We start from the raw sequence: 17,413 nt of genomic DNA, 5'->3' as shown, positions 1-17,413 counted from the left end.
AAATTGTATACTTGAAATATGTGCAACTTATTGTATGTAGTGATATCTCAAAAAAGCTATAAACAAAAAGAAAGAGATCAGGTAAATAAATTCGAGTGGATCTATAAGGAGAAATACCATGTAGCAATGAAAATTATGAAAAGGAATTTATGATAATTGTTGAGAGAAAAACCAGATTGCAAAAGAGTAAATCCATATGGTCACTTTTTTCAGGTAAGCTGAGTATCTCCAGGATTCACTGTGTGATTACAAATAGTGTCACATTAAAATTAGACCATAGTTTATGGCAGCCCAGAGCCACCGTGTCTGCGTGGGAATTCCCTTCCCTGCAAAGCCCACCTGTCCCGTATGTCTCTGGGTGTCCCTGCGTGTGCCCCACCTGCATTCAGACGTCATTTACGTTGCTGACAGCTGGGGCCCTGCCGAGCTGAGGTTCCTGCTTCCGTGCAGCTGGCTGAGCCAGAGGCAGGCCCCTTTACTGCCCAGGCTGTGCCAAGGCCCCATGCAGGGGGCGCCCATCATTCCTGCCCTGACCTCCCACCCTTAGGGTGCTCCAAGAGCATGGCTGAAGCAAGGGGACAAGGGGAAGTGCCTCAGCTTATTGTCCAGCCAGAGGACCCCACAGGAGGTTGCTTGGGCCCTAAGGTGTGGGGAACTCAGCAGGGTCTCTGTGTACAGACTGTCTTTTCCTCTCCAGAGGGGCTGGGGCAGGGTGAGTTCAAGTACCAGCCTCCTGAGATGTCTGGAGGACCAATCCCCCAGCCTCCCCATCCTGGTGTGGAATGCACCCCTACTGCCATAGTCCACCTGCCTTGCACACTCTTTCAGGGAACACCATCATCCTTTGTCAGGTCCCTTTTGAGTTTGCCAGATGAGCCTGTATCCCAAACATGAGCACTGATGGAGATTTTTCCGGATGGCTCCTTCATGCCTATCATCCTCTCATCTAGCATATATTTCATAACCTATCATGTTACATAAGGTAATGTGTATTTACTCACAGTGGGGCAGGAAGGGGTCTCCATCGCTCCCTTTCAGGTTACGTCTTCCAGCTCTGGTCTAGCTGGAAGCTTATAGCCCAGAATATTAACAGTGATTCTCTCCAAGTGAAGGGATTGTGAGTCGTATTCATTTTCTTTGTTCTTTTCTCAACTGTCCATTTTTATTTTTTTCTATCAATACCCATAAAGGCAAGAACAGTGTGTCCTGCTCAGAACCTCCTCCCAGCGCCCAGCTCAGTGTTTAGCACACAGTAGGTGGTCAAGAAAGGTGTGAACGAATAGCAAGCGTTACTTTTCGAGTCTGTGAGCGGCTGGTTCAGCCATCACAGGGAAGCGCATGCCCCGCTCCACGTGGATCCTACCGGTCCGGTCACCGGCATTTCCGCCTCTGCCCGGCGCCCAGGATTGGCGCTGCCTCGCGGGGCAGGGCGTCTGGCCCCGTCCCGGGTGCCCTGGCCCTTTGTGATCCGTGCTGGAGAGGGGAGCGGGGGGGGGGGGGGGGGGGGTGGTGGTGGAGCGGGGGGGGGGGGGGGGACGACACAGACTCGTCCAGAAACCCGGCCGCTGCCTCTGTGCCTCTGCCCCGCCTCTGCCCCGCCTCTCCCTGCGCCTCCCTCAGCCCCCCCGCAGCCTCCCCCATCAGGCTCCGCTCTGGGACCTCAGATGCCCGTTTTTTGAGCTTCTCCCTGCGGATCCGCTTCTCCGACGTCCCCAGCAGGCTCCCTGGCCTGACCCTGTAAGCTGTTGGGTCTAGATTGTCCCACCACTTGGGTAAGAGCCCTCAGCCCCTCCCCCATCTCCCTGCCTGGGAAGGGCCGCGTTCCCTGGGATACCCCTGCAGCTGGCTCCTCCCCGGCCCCAACACCCTCCCTAGGCAGACCTCCCTCTACCCGGGACCGGGCTCCAGACAAGCCAGGTGGTGCCTGGTGCACTCCGGCTGGGGCAGGCTGGGGCATGAAACATTTTGGGATTTGAACTGGGATGGGCGGGTCTGTCACTAGGATGGGGGAGGCTGGCCCTGGGGAGAGCCTAGGGGCACAAGACAGTCCAGAGGGTGCAGCCAGCGGTGACTCACTTGGCTATGGGGTGGGGCAGGGGAGCGCTAGCGTGTGTTGTGAGCAACTCTGTGGCAAGGGCCCAAACCAGGAAGTCAGGCTGGGTCTAGACCCCCAGCATTTGGGCCAAGGAGGGTGTTCTGGCCCACACACCCTAGAGGAGGTGGTGAGAGATGGGGAGGGTGGGTGGGTTTGGTCTGCTAGGCAGGGTGGAGTTCCTGGCTGGCTGGACAGCTCTGTTCGTGCATCCTGAATCTGGCCTCCATGACTCGTTGGCATTCCCTCCTCTCCATCCCCTCCAAGCTGTGTCTTCTCTCCCCTGGACCACTGAACAGGCTCCTCACTGCTCTCCTCCCCCGGTTCTCCATAAAGGGCTGTGGATCTGAGGGGGCCTGGCCTTGAAGCAGCGTTGAGGTCACCTCTACTTCCGCTCTTGCTGGTATCACTACCCGCTTCCTTCATTCCTCCCTTCTGTCCCGCTCACCATTTATCCCACAGTTTCCTTTCTTCTGCCATGCCAAGCCCAAGGCGCCCCTAGAAGGACTGAAAGTTCAGCTTGGAGGGCAGGAGAGGACAGCGACCCTCTTGCGTTCATTTGTCCCTCTGATCATTCCTTTGCACGTGTATGCACCTCCATTCGCTCACACCATCCTTGTTCTTTCCTGTTCACTTGCTCGTTCCGCCGTCTCTGGACACTCACTGAGCAGCTACTCTGTGCAAGGCCTCAGGTGTTTGGTGAGGGGAGGGCAGGAGGCTCCATTCCTGCTGCGGGCTTGTTCAAGGTCAAGAAGGAGAAATTAGCACAAATCAGCCCAATTTAAGAGAAGAAGCAGTGTGTGAGAGAGATAGTCTGTGAAGTGTGTGTGTATTTGTGTGTGTTTGTGTGTGGGGGACAGAGGATACAGAGGAAGAGGATGTAATTTCCATTTTGGAGGGACCCAGAAGGCTTCCTGGAGGTGGTGCCGTTTGAACCCGGCCTTGATGTGGGGGTAGAGGGTAGCGTTTGGATAGAGAGTTGTTAGAGGGCATCAGGGTGGAGGGAACAGCAGGAACAAGGAAGCCCCAGGTGTGTGAGGGAACAGTGGGAAGCTCTGGCCAGCTGTCACAGGCCAGGGAAGCAGCATTGTTCTGGGTGATCCAGAGCCACCATCAAGACCCTTGTGGCTCTTAGAGCTCTTTAATTGTATAGGCAGCTGAGATGGAGTGAGCTCTTCAATCTTGGAGGTATGTAAGTGGAGCCTGGGATAGTAGGTGTGTATGTGGGGAGGAGAGCTGTAGGTTCTGGCCCATGGAGGGGTTCAGCTAGGACAGTGTTGAAAGTGGGAGTTGGAGTGGATGATGTCCGAGGTCCCCTCCTACCCAGAGAGTCTGTGGTCCTATCTGGGAAGGCTAAAGGACCTGGCAGAGGGAATTCCTGGGAACTTAGTTATCTATTCACTCTTTCATTCCCTCATTTGCTCCTAGCCGTGCACTTCTTCCTGCTTCATTTGGTCACTAAGCCCTTGCTCCGGGCAGACCCTGTGCTGAGGATCAGATGGCTTAGATGAGGTCCCCGTCTGATGGGGGAGACAGACCCATACCTGACAGTGACAACCCAGTGTCACTGTGGTGTGTAAACGGAGATCACTTAATTGTGTTTATCACTGAGTGGAGAGGTAGAGGTGGCATATGGACCTGCAGAATTAACACAGATGTTTGTCCTCCAGCCAGGAAGGCTCCATCCGCGGGGACAGATGAAGGATGTAATGTAGGAAAAGAAATGTTCGCAGGAGAAAATACTCCCGGTTCACAGTGTTTGAGGGGCAGGCTTTCTGCAGACACAGGGCTCCCCAGAGGCCCACTTGAGGACCAGGCCTTCGGGCTGAGGGCATCACGAGCTCACCCCACACCTACTGGATTCAAGAACCTCTCAAAAATTCCTTGGTTTTTGTAACCTCTGAGCAGGTTATGCTGAGTGGGGTTACACTTGTGGGCTCCGGATTTAGATTAGGGTTCAAATCCTGGTGCTAACTCTTAGCGACTGTGTGATTTTGGACAATTGACTCTTTGCTTCTGCTTTTCCTTCTGGAGGGGAATAAAAATCATAGCACCTTTCTCTTAGGGTGAGGCCCAAGGTGATAATGCACGTACAGTGCTGGGCACGTGAGAAGAGCTGTAGTGACAGGGCTGTAATGAGAATGACAGTGATGATGATGATGACGGTGATAGCCTGTCAAGAGGTACCTTTAGAATCTCTGGGCCTCATTCTTCCCAGCTGTAAAATGGAAGGCTGACCCAACTCACCGGTCCCAGAATGTGATCCCTCGACCAGCAGCATCAGCATCGCTTGGGATCTTGTTAGAAGTGCAAATTCTTGGGCTCTGCTGGAGCTGCGCTCTAGCAATCTGTATTTTAACAAGCCCTCTGGGTGATTCTGATGCAGGCTGAAGTTTGAGAACCACTGACCTGGCTATCACTTAAGACCTCGTCTTGATCGTCTTTCGAGGACTGTGATTCACCCAGGCGTGTGTCATGTTTCCTGCATTAGGGCCGTGGTCTCAGGGCTGTTGGGGAGGGGGCACAGAGATGAGTAAGATGTGGTCTCAGCCCTCGGGGGCTCCCAGGTGAGTTGGAAAGGGAAGGCGGATATCCGTGGAAATACTCCTTGGAGTGACAGACCAAACAGAACTGCTGAAGAGATGCACAGTCAGTTCTGTTGTAGATAGCAGAGGAGAGAGAACTTTGTGGGCTGGGGGGGCCTCTGCAGAAAGATCTAGCCCTGTGTTGCTTGTTCCTCATGGTAATGTTGATTCAGCCTTGCTGGAAATCCTCTCTTAAGTCTAACTGAAGGCTCTCGTGTTTTTATGCCTTGTGGTGGGGTGGGGTGGGCGGGGTTCCAGGTTGGAGGTTAGGAGTGGAGGTTCTAGACAACTTCCTCACTGTGTGACTTTGGGTGGCCCCCCTCTCATTCTTGGGCCTCAGTGTATCCATCTGTCAAATGGGACTAGACTGAATCCAGTGAGTCTGAGACATTATGGACCTCTGGAGCGAGGGTAGGGGTGGGGACCAGAAGGTCTCTGGGTTTCCATTCCCTCATCTGCGTGGTGAAGACCCTGAAATTGTCCTGGCCACCTGTCTGGATCCAGTGAGATTAGGGACCCAGAGAGACAAGCTGTCCCCTCTCTGGGCTGGTTTCCTCATGACAACTGTCCTGTTCGCTTTGCGTGGCTTTTATCGTGTCGAGCACACTCTTCGTTCTTAGAGGCTTCTTCTTTTTTATTTTTTTTTAAGGAAGATTAGCCCTGAGCTAACATCTGCTGCCAATCCTCTTCTTTTTGCTGAGGAAGACTGGCCCTGAGCTAACATGTGTGCCCATCTTCCTCCACTTTATATGTGGGACGCCTGCCACAGCATGGCGTGCCAAGTGGTGCCATGTCCACACCTGGGATCTGAACTGGCGAACCCCAGGCTGCCAAAGCGGAACGTGCGCACTTAACCTCTGTGCCACTGGGCCGACCCCTCAGAGGCTTCTTGATGCCTAAACCCTGTTGCTTGGCATTCGAGGCCCTCCTCGACAGGTTCCCAGCTTTTATCTGCAAGATGGGGGTCCTCACTTCTATAACTCCGTCCTGTTCTGTTCCTGTTAGGCCTTCCACCTCATCCCTCTTCTCAGCCTATCCAAACTCATTCCATCTTCAGGCCAACTCTCGCACTGCCTCTTCCAGGAAGCCTCCCAGATTGCTCCAACACTCAGTACCATCCTTAGGTCATCTGGCATTCTTTAAGGTGTGACTTTAATTTCTCGTTTGTAGACACTGAACTGCTGACAGCCATAAGCTCTTTGAGGGGACGGCCTGAGCTCACAGGGCTGGACATTAGAGTCCTTGACTCGTAGTGTGGGGCAGCCCAGGGAGAGGGTGAAACTTGCCCAAAGTCACACAGTGACCTTTAATGAAAGAACCAGAACCCAGGTGTCTTAAGCCCAAGAGAAGACATTATTAGGTAGTGAACTAGAGGCAGTGAGGGGCAGAGGAAAGGGCAGAGGCCTCAGAGTCGGGCTGACCTCTGTTCTAGCCCAGCTCTGCAATCGACAGCTGTGCCACCTGGGGCACATCACCTGCCCTCCCCCAGGGCCCTTCCCATGGGGTTAGAATAAGGACCAGCAGGAGGCCTGGCACACAGTAGGTGCTTGGGTATTGTGAGGTGCTTGTTGTTATTCCCATCCACTTTCCGTCCCAGCTCCCCTGCCTGGACCTCCCCTGGCCTTCTTCCCTTGGCCACCAAGCACTTTATTTTGTCAGCCTGTCATGGGAAGTCCAGCATGCGAGTCAAGGCCTCCGCACTCAGCCTCTTGCAGAAGTGAGAGGGGGAAGGGAAAATCCTGGTGGTCTCAGTCAGTGGTGGCTACAGAGGGGCTGGGGTGGGTGCCCAGGGGGCTGAACCCTGTGGAGCCAATGGGGTGTGATTTGGCAGGTGTCCCTTTTAGAAGAGTGATGCCTCCTATTTAAGTGTAGGAGTGTGCTCTGTCCTGGCCAGCAGCTGCTGGATGCAGGCGGCCTGGCACGGTGGGGCCAGCAGGCACCGCTCCCAAGAGTGAAGAGTCCTAGCAGGTGTGTCTGGTATTTCTCTGGGAGGCTGCCGGCAGCTCCCTGGCCCCCCACCACCTTCTGGCCTGACCCCTTGTGGATGGATGGAAACCTGGTGCCCTGTTTGCCAGTCTGACTAGCCGGGGCCAGGGAATTGGAGACTCCTAGCCTCTGGGAGTGTCCTCAGAGCCAACATGCCCCCTGGGGAGGATGTCAGGGGCTGGAAGTGGGGGTAACTAAGTTTGCTTTGACTGGAAACAAAGTGAAAGCCCGGCTAGGTGCCCAGTGGGCAGGCACCGAGCCCCCTGACGTGGCCATGGCCCAGCTGGCAGCCTTTCTCCTCCCTCTCCACCAGGCGGGCGCAGAAGCATGCCGTGCGGGGGCTCCAGGAGAAGGGGGGCAGAGGGCAGTTTGAGCAGAGGCCGGATTTGGTGGTAACAGCTGGGCTCCGGAGGGGCGGGAGCTCAGGGGAGGAGCAGGAGAGCAGGCTTCATTTGGAGCTGGAGCCAGGCTGTTGCTCAGGTGACCAGCGGCTCGGAGGGCACTGCCATCAGTGTGGCCAGCTAGTGGAGTCTCGGCAGCGGCAGCGCAGCGATGATCCAGAATGTCGGAAATCACCTGCGAAGGGTATGGAGGGTGGGCTAGGGGCAGATTGGAGGCAAACGGTGGGGGCTGGAGGCTGGGGATCCTGAAAGAGGATTGAAGTTTCCATTTTAAGTCAGAAGCTCTACATCTTCTCTCTCATTTTCCACGGGCCATTTTGCCCTTCTCTTTGGAAGGAGAATTCGAAGAACCCTTGGGCTGGGTTATTATAAGCGACAACCCCCAAACAAGCCCCAGGGACCGTTGGCTCCCCCAAGGGCTGGCGGTGTTGAGTGGAATCATCGGCGGCAAGTTCTTTGCGTCTGGAATTCTATTCTGGGATGTCTGTGTGTCCCTGCTGAGTTCTGCGCGTGTTTCTGCCGGCCGTCTGAACTCCACCGCTCCTGGTGTTTAACTCTTGGAGTTCAACTCTCACAGTTCCGGGCTGGATGGCCACGGAGCTGAGAGAAGTTACAGGGCTGGGGGTGTGCGTGCGAGTGAGTGAGTGTGGTGAGGTGAAGCCGGGGTTGCCTGGGGACAATAACCTCTTTGGAAGAGCAAGTACAGGACCGAGTGAGGGCTGTTGGGAAGGTGTCCCACAAGGTGACCTTGCAGAGAGCTTTTCCCTGGAACCTCTTAACAGGGACTTTGGAGCAGAGATTAGATGCTGAGGCACGAGACAGACCCAAGGGCTCAGAGGGACCAGGCAGGGGGCCTTTGATCTGGTGAACGGAGAAGGGCTCAGGACAGACTGGCAGAGGCTGTGCTCTGTGTAGAGTGGGTGTCCTCTGGGGATGTTTTTGGGAAAAGACTTTTTAAAAGGGGGCCAGGACAAATAAAGCAATCTCTTATCCGTGCCCTCCCTCTGTCTGCATGACCCCCCCTCGGCTCTGACCTTGGCCCCTCACCGGGCCCAGGGTACCTTCTCCTCCCTGCTTCCCTGCCCCACGTTCACCCCCCTCCGGCCCCCCTTCATGGCGTGGGTGCTACTCAAGGGCAAACGCGACTCCCTCTCAGCTGTTCAGAGGGCTGCCTTCAGGATAACGTTCCGGCTCCTCAGCTGAGACAACAGGACCCTGGTGGTCTGCTGCCGCCCACCTGTCCCTCCCCCTTCCACCTGCCCACCACTGTGTGTTCAGTGTGGCAGCCACGCTGAGCTGCCTGCCGCTGCCTCAGTGACCACCTTTGTTCTCTCCTCCGTGCTGTCGTACATATTCTGCTTCCTCCTAGAGTGACCCCCAGCCGGCTGCGCCCTGTGCTCACGCCCCCTGGAAAGTTCCTCCTCCTCCTGAGCCCTCAGATCTCAGCTCAGACGCTGCCTCCTCTGGAAGAGCTTCCCTGATTTTTCAAGCACAGCCAGCCTCTGTGTTAGCCCTTCTCACACTGGGTGGTGTGCTGGACTTGCACATCCGTCTCTCCCACCAGCCAGTGAGTTCCCCGAGGCTGCTGTTGGTATGCCCGGCGCAGGGTTGGGTGTGGCCAGAGCCCTGGGGATGCCTCGTGAATGAATGGGCCCAGGTGGGGTCTGAGCAGAGGGCCTCTTGCTCCCGGCCCCTGAGTGTGAGCGCAGGGTGGAGAGCATCTTGTAGGTGGGGCTGTGTCTTCTCTTGTGCCCTGTCATCTTTAACCCTTTGTGACTCTTTTCCCATCTGCCCTCATCGGTAATTAGGGAGACGGTGGTGGGGGAGGGATGGTGGCGGGGGAGGGATGCATCGTTGGCATCATTTTACAGCGATAACAATAGTAGCGAATCCTTATGTAGGACTGACTGGTGCTAGGCTCATGCCTGCAGCTTTGTATGTCTTAACTCTGAGAGGTAGGTGCAGCTATCGTCCCCAAATTCCAGATCAGGAAACTGAGGCTCAGCGAGGTTGAGGACTTGCCCAGGATCACACGGTTGGAAGTGGCCAAGCTGGGATTTGAACTTGGGCAGCCTGGCTTCTGAGTTTGAGCCCTTAGGGGACCTGAGGCTCAGCCCAGTGAAAGCCCGCAGTGGGATTCCAGCCCACACAGCCTGACTCAGATCCCAGCAGCATTCTGCTTCCTCATGCTGTGGCCTCTCACCCGAGGCTGGGAGTGGAGGTGGGTGTGGGGCCTGGAAGTTGGGCCCCAAGGTGACATGGTGACCTCATGCCTTGACCACCCTGGCCTTGACTGCCACCTTTGGGCCACTGCCTGCATGGCAGATCTCCTTGCCTCCCTTGTTTCCTCCTGAATTCCCTGAGGTCCCCAGGGATACAGGAGGGTGGGGACCATTTACTGGGCTGTTACCGAAGTGGTTTTTGATGGAAAGCAAGCAAGCTAAAAAAACTCACCAAGCTGCCTTCACTGGGGACAAAAAAAATCAAGTTAAACCGGGGACAGAGAGGGCCTCAGATAACCCACAAGCCCCGCTTGGTAGGGTTCGGGCCTGGTCGGTGTCCTGCGGTGCTGCAGACAGTGAGTGTTCTGGAGTCGGCGGTTCTGTCTCTTGCCCACCGCGGGGTACCCAGTACATGCCGAGGGATGAAGGAGTGAGTGAGGTGCTCGGTGGTGCCAGGCCGGGGAGGGCGGGTGCTGGAGGGGCGCTGAGTGCCTGTCCGGTGGTGCTGGAAAGGTCCCCATCTTGCCTCTGTCCTTGCCTCTCTCAGACCCTTCTCCTTCCCCATCCAAGGTGGCGTCTGTACCAGGCACTGAGTCCGCACTCCTGGGCTGGCAGGACCTGCCGGCACACTGGTGGGAGGCTGTGGCTGGGAGCCTCTGCTCAGCCTGAGTTCTAGCCCGGTCCGGGTCAGCTCCCGGTGGGGCCTGGACTCTTATTTACTTTGGAAATGGTGATGGGCTGTGTGTCCCAGGTCTTCTGAGAGGCCTGCGCCCGGTGGTGCTGCCCACAGGGCAGTGGACGATCAGGAACGGCCATGGCCATCTCTGCACGTGTTTTCACCTCTGCAGCCCTGCACTGCTCCTGCCCCCCGCGGTGAGCCCACTGCTCCCCCACGAGCCCAGGACAGTGGAGGGCTCCCCCTCACCCCAGACCCCCACTGGGGCCTGGCCCAGACTGCGGGCAGGGTTAGGGCCCAGCGCTGGCCACCCCTGGATTGGAATCTTATCTTCACCCAGTTAGTCACATGTTGCCTCGGACCCGTGCTCCGCTCCCCGCCGGGTGTTCTCTGGGGTCCACGCCAGCACTGACATCCCGGGGCTCATTTGTGAAGGGTTTGTATACCACCTTGAGGTTGATCCTGACAGTGAAAGGCAGGGGCCCAGCTCCCTTGAGACCCTGCTGTGTGGCCCAGGAGGGGAGACTTGCAGACTTACAATGACATACCTGTCATATAGAAGGAGCACAAAGACTTTTGGATGAATGAGTGACCATGGGAGCTCAGAAGGGGGCTGAAGTGGTCGCAGAGGGCTTCCTGGAGGAAGAGGTGAGCCTTAGACACCAGGCTTCAGCCTGCTCAGGGTCCATGTGTGAACCCCAATCTCAGCCATGGGCAGACACCCTTAGAGTTCTTAGTCTGTCTGGAGGACTCGTCTTCATCCTTCAAAACCCAGCTTAGCCATCATTTCCCCTTCAGATGTCCATCCCATCTGCTCCCGGAATTAATGGCATTTCCTTGGGATGTTGTACTGACTTTACTTGTTCTCTCTGCTGCGATTAGTTTGTGTCAGGGCCTGAGTACATGGTGAGGAACCCGGGCTATTGTGTGGAGCTGACAGCTGCTGGGGAGAAATGGTGAAAAGGTGGTCAGATAAATACCCGATGACACTCTGTGCTAGGTGCTGTGAAGAGCAATAATAATAAGAGTAAATGCCATGTAAGTGCTTCCCTCAGTTTCCTCAGTGGTCAGTGACAGGGTTGGTCAGATGAGATGGCGAAAGCTAGCTTTTTGTCGAATACCTACTAAGCGTCAGGCATATTTAAACTTCTCAACAGCTCTGCAAGGGGCTGGTGTTCGTCTGGCTTTACAGATGAGAAAACCGAGGCTCTGCTGTTGAGTCCGTTTGAGCTGGTTAGAGAATCCAAAGTCTTGTCTGACCCCAGGCCGCAGCTGGGCAGGGGCTCTGGTGCTGCGGCTCTCCTTGTCCTGGGCCGACCTGGCTGAGCCGGCAACTGACACCTCTGCCTCGTGCATGCTCTGTCCTGTGGCTCCAGCGACAGATGGTGCTGCCGGCCAGTCCTCTGCCAGCTCCCTGGCTGTGGATCTGCATGCGCCTGTCCTTCCCCAGGAGCAGCCTCCTTGTGGGTAGGAGGGGGCATCAGGGCAGTGACAGAAAGGATCAGAGACTGGCACTTTGGGACCTATCCTCAGGTGCCCCCAGGCTGATGGGGAGACAGAAGAGGTACAGACCAATGATGGCAGCACTGTCTGGCCAGGCTGTGACAGGAGGAAGCCCAGAGGTGGCCCCTCACCAGCCTAGGGGCCAGGGCAGGCTCCCTGGAGGGGGTGATGGGTTAGCTGGACCTTGGAAGCTTTTCCCGTTAGGAAGGCTGGTCCCGGTGGATGCACCGTGCATGAGATGTGGGAAGGAGCCTGTTCCATGAGGAATGAGGAGAGAATTCCACAGTGACCCCTTCAGGAGCCCCTCCCTGGCCCCCTTGTCCGTGTAATTGGATGTCCCACCTGGCGTTTCTTTCTTTCTTTTTTTTTTTATTAAGATTATGATAGATTACAACCTTGTGAGATTTCAGTTGTACATTATTGTTGGTCATGTTGTGGGTACACTACTTCCCCCTTTGTGCCCTCCGCCCACCCCCCCTTTTCCCTGGTAACCACCAATCAGTTCTCCTTGTCTATATGTTAACTTCCACCTATGAGTGGAGTCATATAGAGTTCGTCTTTCTCTGTCTGGCTTATTTCGCTTAACAGAATACCCTCGAGGTCCATCCATGTCGATGCGAATGGAACAATTTTCTCCTTTTTTATGGCTGAGTAGTATTCCATTGTGTGTATATACCATATCTTCTTTATCCAATCATCAGTTTCTGGGCATTTAGGTTGGTTCCACGTCTTGGCTATTGTAAATAATGCTGCAATGAACATAGAGGTGCAAGGGACTGTTGGGATTTCTGATTTCAGGTCCTTAGGATAGATACCCAGTAGTGGGATGGCTGGGTCATAAGGCATTTCTATTTTTAACTTTTTGAGAAATCTCCATACTGTTTTCCATAGTGGCTGCAGTAGTTTGCATTCCCACCAACAGTGTATGAGGGTTCCTTTTTCCCACAACCTCTCCAAGATTTGTCGCTCTTGGTTTTGGATGTTTTTGCCAATCTAACGGGTGTAAGGTGATATCTTAGTGTAGTTTTGATTTGCATTTCCCTGATGATTAGCGATGATGAACATCTTTTCATGTGTCTATTGGCCATACTTATATCTTCTTTGGAGAAATGTCTGTTCATGTCCTCTGCCCATTTTTTGATCGGGTTGTTTGTTTTTTTGTTGTTAAGCTGTGTGAGTTCTTTGTATATTATGGAGATTAACCCTTTGTTGGATAAGTGGCTTGTAAATATTTTTTCCCAATTAGTGGGCTGTTTTTTTGTTTCAATCCTGTTTTCCCTTGCCTTGAAGAAGCTCTTTAGTCTGATGAAGTCCCATTTGTTTATTCTTTCTATTGTTTCCCTCAACTGAGGAGTTATAGTGTCCAAAAAGATTCTTTTGAAACTGATGTCAAAGAGTGTACTGCCTACATTCTCTTCTAGAAGACTTATTGTTTCAGGCCTAATCTTTAGGTCTTTGATCCATTTTGAGTTTATTTTGGTGTGTGGTGAAAAAGAATGGTCAATTTTCAATCTTTTGCATGTGGCTGTCCAGTTTTCCCAGCACCATTTGTTAAAGAGACTTTCTTTTCTCCAATGTAGGCCCTCCGCTCCTTCGTCAAAGATTAGCTGTCCATAGATGTGTGGTTTTATCTCTGGGCTTTCAATTCTGTTCCATTGATCTGTGGACCTGTTTTTGTACCAGTACCATGCTGTTTTGATCACTGTAGCTTTGTAGTATGTTTTGAAATCGGGGATTGTGATGCCTCTGGCTTTGTTTTTCTTACTCAGGATTGCTTTAGCAATTTGGGGTCTTTTGTTGCCCCATATGAATTTTAGGATTCTTTGTTCAATTTCTGTAAAGAATGTCCTTGGGATTCTGATTGGGATAGCATTGAATCTGTAGATTGCTTTAGGTAGTATGGACATTTTAACTATGTTTATTCTTCCAATCCATGTGCATGGAATGTCTTTCCATCTCTTTATGTTGTCGTCAATTTCTTTCAAGAAAGTCTTGTAGTTTTCATTGTATAAATCCTTCACTTCCTTGGTTAAATTTATCCCAAGGTATTTTATTCTTTTCATTGCGATTGTGAATGGGATTGAGTTCTTGAGTTCTTTTTCTGTTAGTTCGTTGTTAGTGTATAGAAATGCTACTGATTTATGTATGTTGATTTTATACCCTGCTACTTTGCTGTAGTTGTTGATTATTTCTAATAGTTTTCCTATGGATTCTTTGGGGTTTTCTATATATAAGATCATGTCGTCTGCAAACAGTGAGAGTTTTACTTCTTCATTACCTATTTGGATTCCTTTTATTTCTTTTTCCTGCCGAATTGCTCTGGCCAACACCTCCAGTACTATGTTGAATAGGAGTGGTGAAAGTGGGCACCCTTGTCTTGTTCCTGTCCTCAGAGGGATGGCTTTCAGTTTTTGTCCATTGAGTATGATGTTGGCTGTCGGTCTGTCATATATGGCCTTTATTATGTTGAAGTACTTTCCTTCTATACCCATTTTATTGAGGGTTTTTATCATAAATGGGTGTTGGATCTTGTCGAATGCTTTCTCTGCATCTATTGAGATGATCATGTGGTTTTTGTTTCTCATTTTGTTAATGTAGTGAATCACGTTGATTGACTTGCGGATGTTGAACCATCCCTGTGTCCCTGGTATAAATCCCACTTGATCATGGTGTATAATCTTTTTGATGTATTGCTGTATTCGGTTTGCCAGAATTTTGTTGAGGACTTTTGCATCTATGTTCATCAGTGATATCAGCCTGTAGTTCTCCTTCTTTGTGTTGTCCTTGTCAGGTTTGGGGATCAGGGTGATGGTGGCTTCATAGAATGTGTTAGGGAGTGCTCCATCTTCCTCAATTTTCTGGAATAGTTTGAGCAGGATAGGTATTAAATCTTCTTTGAATGTTTGGTAGAATTCTCCAGAGAAGCCGTCTGGTCCTGGACTCTTATTTTTGGGGAGGTTTTTGATTACTGTTTCTATTTCTTTGCTTTTGATTGGCCTATTCAGATTCTCCATTTCTTCCTGATTCAGTTTGGGGAGGTTGTAGGAGTCTAGGAATTTGTCCATTTCTTCTAGGTTGTTCAATTTGTTGGCATATAGTTTTTCATAGTATTCTCTTATGATCCCTTGTATTTCATTGGTATCTGTTGTGATTTCTCCTCTCTCATTCCTAATTTTATTTATTTGAGATTTCTCTCTTCTTTTCTTGGTGAGCCTGGCTAAGGGTTTGTCGATTTTGTTAATTTTTTCGAAGAACCAACTCTTTGTTTCATTGATCCTTTCTACTGTCTTTTTTGTTTCAATATCGTTTATTTCTGCTCTTATTTTTATTATTTCCCTCCTTCTACTGACTCTGGGCTTTGTTTGTTCTTCTTTTTCTAATTCTGTTAGGTGTCATTTGAGGTTGCTTATGTGAGCTTTTTCTTGTTTAGTGAGGTGAGCCTGTATTGCAATGAATTTCCCTCTTAGGACTGCTTTTGCTGCGTCCCAAATGATTTGGTATGTTGTGTTCTCATTTTCATTTGTCTCCAGATAATATTTGATTTCTTTTTTAATTTCTTCAATAATCTGTTGTTTGTTCAGAAGCGTGTTGTTTAGTCTCCACATTTTTGCTCCTTTCTCTGCTTTATTCTTGTAGTTGATTTCTAGTTTCATAGCATTATGATCAGAAAAGATGCTTGATATTATTTCAACTCTCTTGTATTTATTGATGCTTGCTTTGTTTCCCAAAATATGGTCTATCCTTGAGAATGTTCCATGCACACTTGAGAAGAATGTGTAACCTGCTGTTTTTGGATGAAGTGTTCTGTATATATCTATTAAGTCCATCTGGTCTAATTTTTCATTTAATTCTATAATTTCCTTGTTGATTTTCTGTCTGGATGTTCTGTCCATTGGTGTTAATGGTGTGTTGAGGTCCCCTGCTATTATTGTATTGTTGTTGATGTCTTCTTTTAGTTCTGTTAAGAGTTGCTTTACAAATTTTGGTGCTCCTGTGTTGGGTGCGTATATATTTATAAGTGTTATGTCTTCTTGGTGGAGAGTCCCTTTTATCATTATAAACTGCCCCTCTTTGTCTTTCTTTATCTGTTTTGCTTTGAAGTCTACTTTGTCTGATATTAGTATAGCGACGCCTGCTTTCTTTTGTTCATTATTAGCTTGGAGTATTGTCCTCCATTCCTTCACTCTGAGTCTGTGTTTGTCTTTGGGGCTGAGGTGTGTTTCCTGGAGGCAGCATATTGTTGGGTCTTGTTCTTTGATCCATCCTGCCACTCTGTGTCTTTTGATTGGAGAGTTCAATCCATTTACATTTAGAGTGATTATTGAAATGTGGGGGCCTACCGCTGCCATTTTATGTCTTGTTTTCCGGTTTTCTTCAATTTCCTTTGTTTCTCGTCCCATGGTTTAGTCTGTTCTGATGGAGAGCTGCTACTCTCTGTTGTTGTCCTTCTACTTATCTCCTCTGCTCTTGGTTTTGTAGCCCCTTTCCTTTTTTTTATTTTTCAGGAATGAGGGTTTTCCTGAGCATTTCCTGAAGAGGAGGTTTTGTGGCAATGAACTCCCTTAGTTTTTGTTTATCTGGGAAAGTTTTTATTTCTCCATCGTATTTGAAGGATATTTTCACTGGGTAGAGAATTCTCGGCTGTAGGTTTTTGTCCTTCAGATTTTTGAATATATCATTCCACTCTCTTCTAGCCTGTAAAGTTTCTGCTGAAAAATCTGCGGATAGCCTGATGGGGGTTCCTTTGTAGGTTAATTTCTTCTGCCTGGCTGCCCTAGTATTTTCTCCTTGTCGTTGACTTTTGCTAGCTTCACTACTATATGCCGTGGGGTTGGTCTTCTTGCATTGATAAAGTTTGGAGGTCTATTGGCTTCTGTCACATAAAGTTCCATCTCTCTCACCAGGTTTGGGAAGTTCTCAGCCATTATTTCTTTGAATAGGCTTTCTGCCGCCTTCTCCCTCTCTTCTCCCTCTGGTATACCTATAATCCTTAGGTTGCATCTCCTAATTGCGTCTGATAATTCTCGGAGAGTTTCTTCATTTCTTTTTAGTCTTACTTCTCTCTCCTCCTCTGCCTGCAGCATTTCTGTATTCCTATCTTCCAAATTGCTAATTCTTTCCTCCATATTATCGGCCCTACTGTTCAGTGCATCTAGATTTTTCTTAATCTCCTCTATTGTGTTCTTCATTTCCAGTATTTCTGTTTGGTTCTTCTTTATAGTATCAAACTCTTTTGTGACATAGCTCCTAAACTTGTTGAGTTGTCTATCTGAATTCTCTTTTAACTCATTGAGGTTTTTAATGATGGCTGTTTTGAAGTCATCGTCATTTAGGTTATATATCTCATTTTCTTTGGGATTGTTTTCTGTGTATTTGTTATTTTCCTTCTGTTCTGGAGATTTAATATATTTTTTCATGTTGCTTGATGGTGTAGATTTGTGCCTCCGCATAGAGATAGAGTTTAGTTACTGCTTCCACTTGTTTCTACTGGTGTGGTGGGGGAACAGCTGTTTATACTGCGCCTACCAGGAATCCTATCAGCTGTTGCTAACTGGGCCTGGCCCCCTACTCGTAGTCACAGTGATCCTGTGGGTTCCCTCTTCAGCTGTGGGGGCCGTCACAGGGGGACCTCAGGCTGCTGGTGCCTACTGTTGCAGACCACCTAGACGTGCTCCCTCCTTAGGGTCTGCAGCGGTGTTTTGGGCTTTTCCAGCGGCCAGGGGCAGGATCACTTATATTTGCAGCTCCGTCACTGTCGGCACCCGCAAAATCTCGCTTGTCCACTATGGGTCACATCAGAGCTATGGGCATCTTCTGCAGTCTGTGGTTAGCTCACCTAGCTATGCTACTTTTGTCCCAGGGTCTTCCAGCCTTGTGGCTGCCGGATGGGTGCTCTCTACTAGTGCTGTGCAGAGGCTTTCCCTGAGGCTGCTGTGAGACTGTAGGGT

The 17,413-nt window shown here is 50.7% G+C and overlaps 1 protein-coding gene across 4 annotated transcripts in view; it reads left to right on the top strand.

Moving 5' to 3' along the window:
- The first annotated feature begins 1,508 nt into the window (after positions 1–1,508).
- Positions 1,509–17,413, top strand: part of ACOT11 (acyl-CoA thioesterase 11) — a 59,317-nt gene continuing 43,412 nt past the window's right edge. The window contains exons 1-2 of one of the 4 annotated variants that reach the window (XM_070247801.1): positions 7,085–7,248; positions 8,434–8,631. In XM_070247801.1, the coding sequence (XP_070103902.1) occupies positions 7,216–7,248; positions 8,434–8,631 (231 nt within the window). In that variant the 5' untranslated portion in view covers positions 7,085–7,215. Of the gene's footprint in view, positions 1,773–7,022; positions 7,249–8,433; positions 8,632–17,413 lie in introns of those variants that run through there. The other 3 variants (XM_070247814.1, XM_023629337.2, XM_023629318.2) reach the window with 3 other exon arrangements.

The sequence above is a fragment of the Equus caballus genome, chromosome 2 (genome assembly GCF_041296265.1).
Source record: "Equus caballus isolate H_3958 breed thoroughbred chromosome 2, TB-T2T, whole genome shotgun sequence".
Lineage (NCBI taxonomy): Eukaryota > Metazoa > Chordata > Mammalia > Perissodactyla > Equidae > Equus > Equus caballus.
The sequence above is the reverse complement of the archived record's forward strand: the minus strand, read 5'-3'. Positions and strand labels throughout refer to the sequence as shown.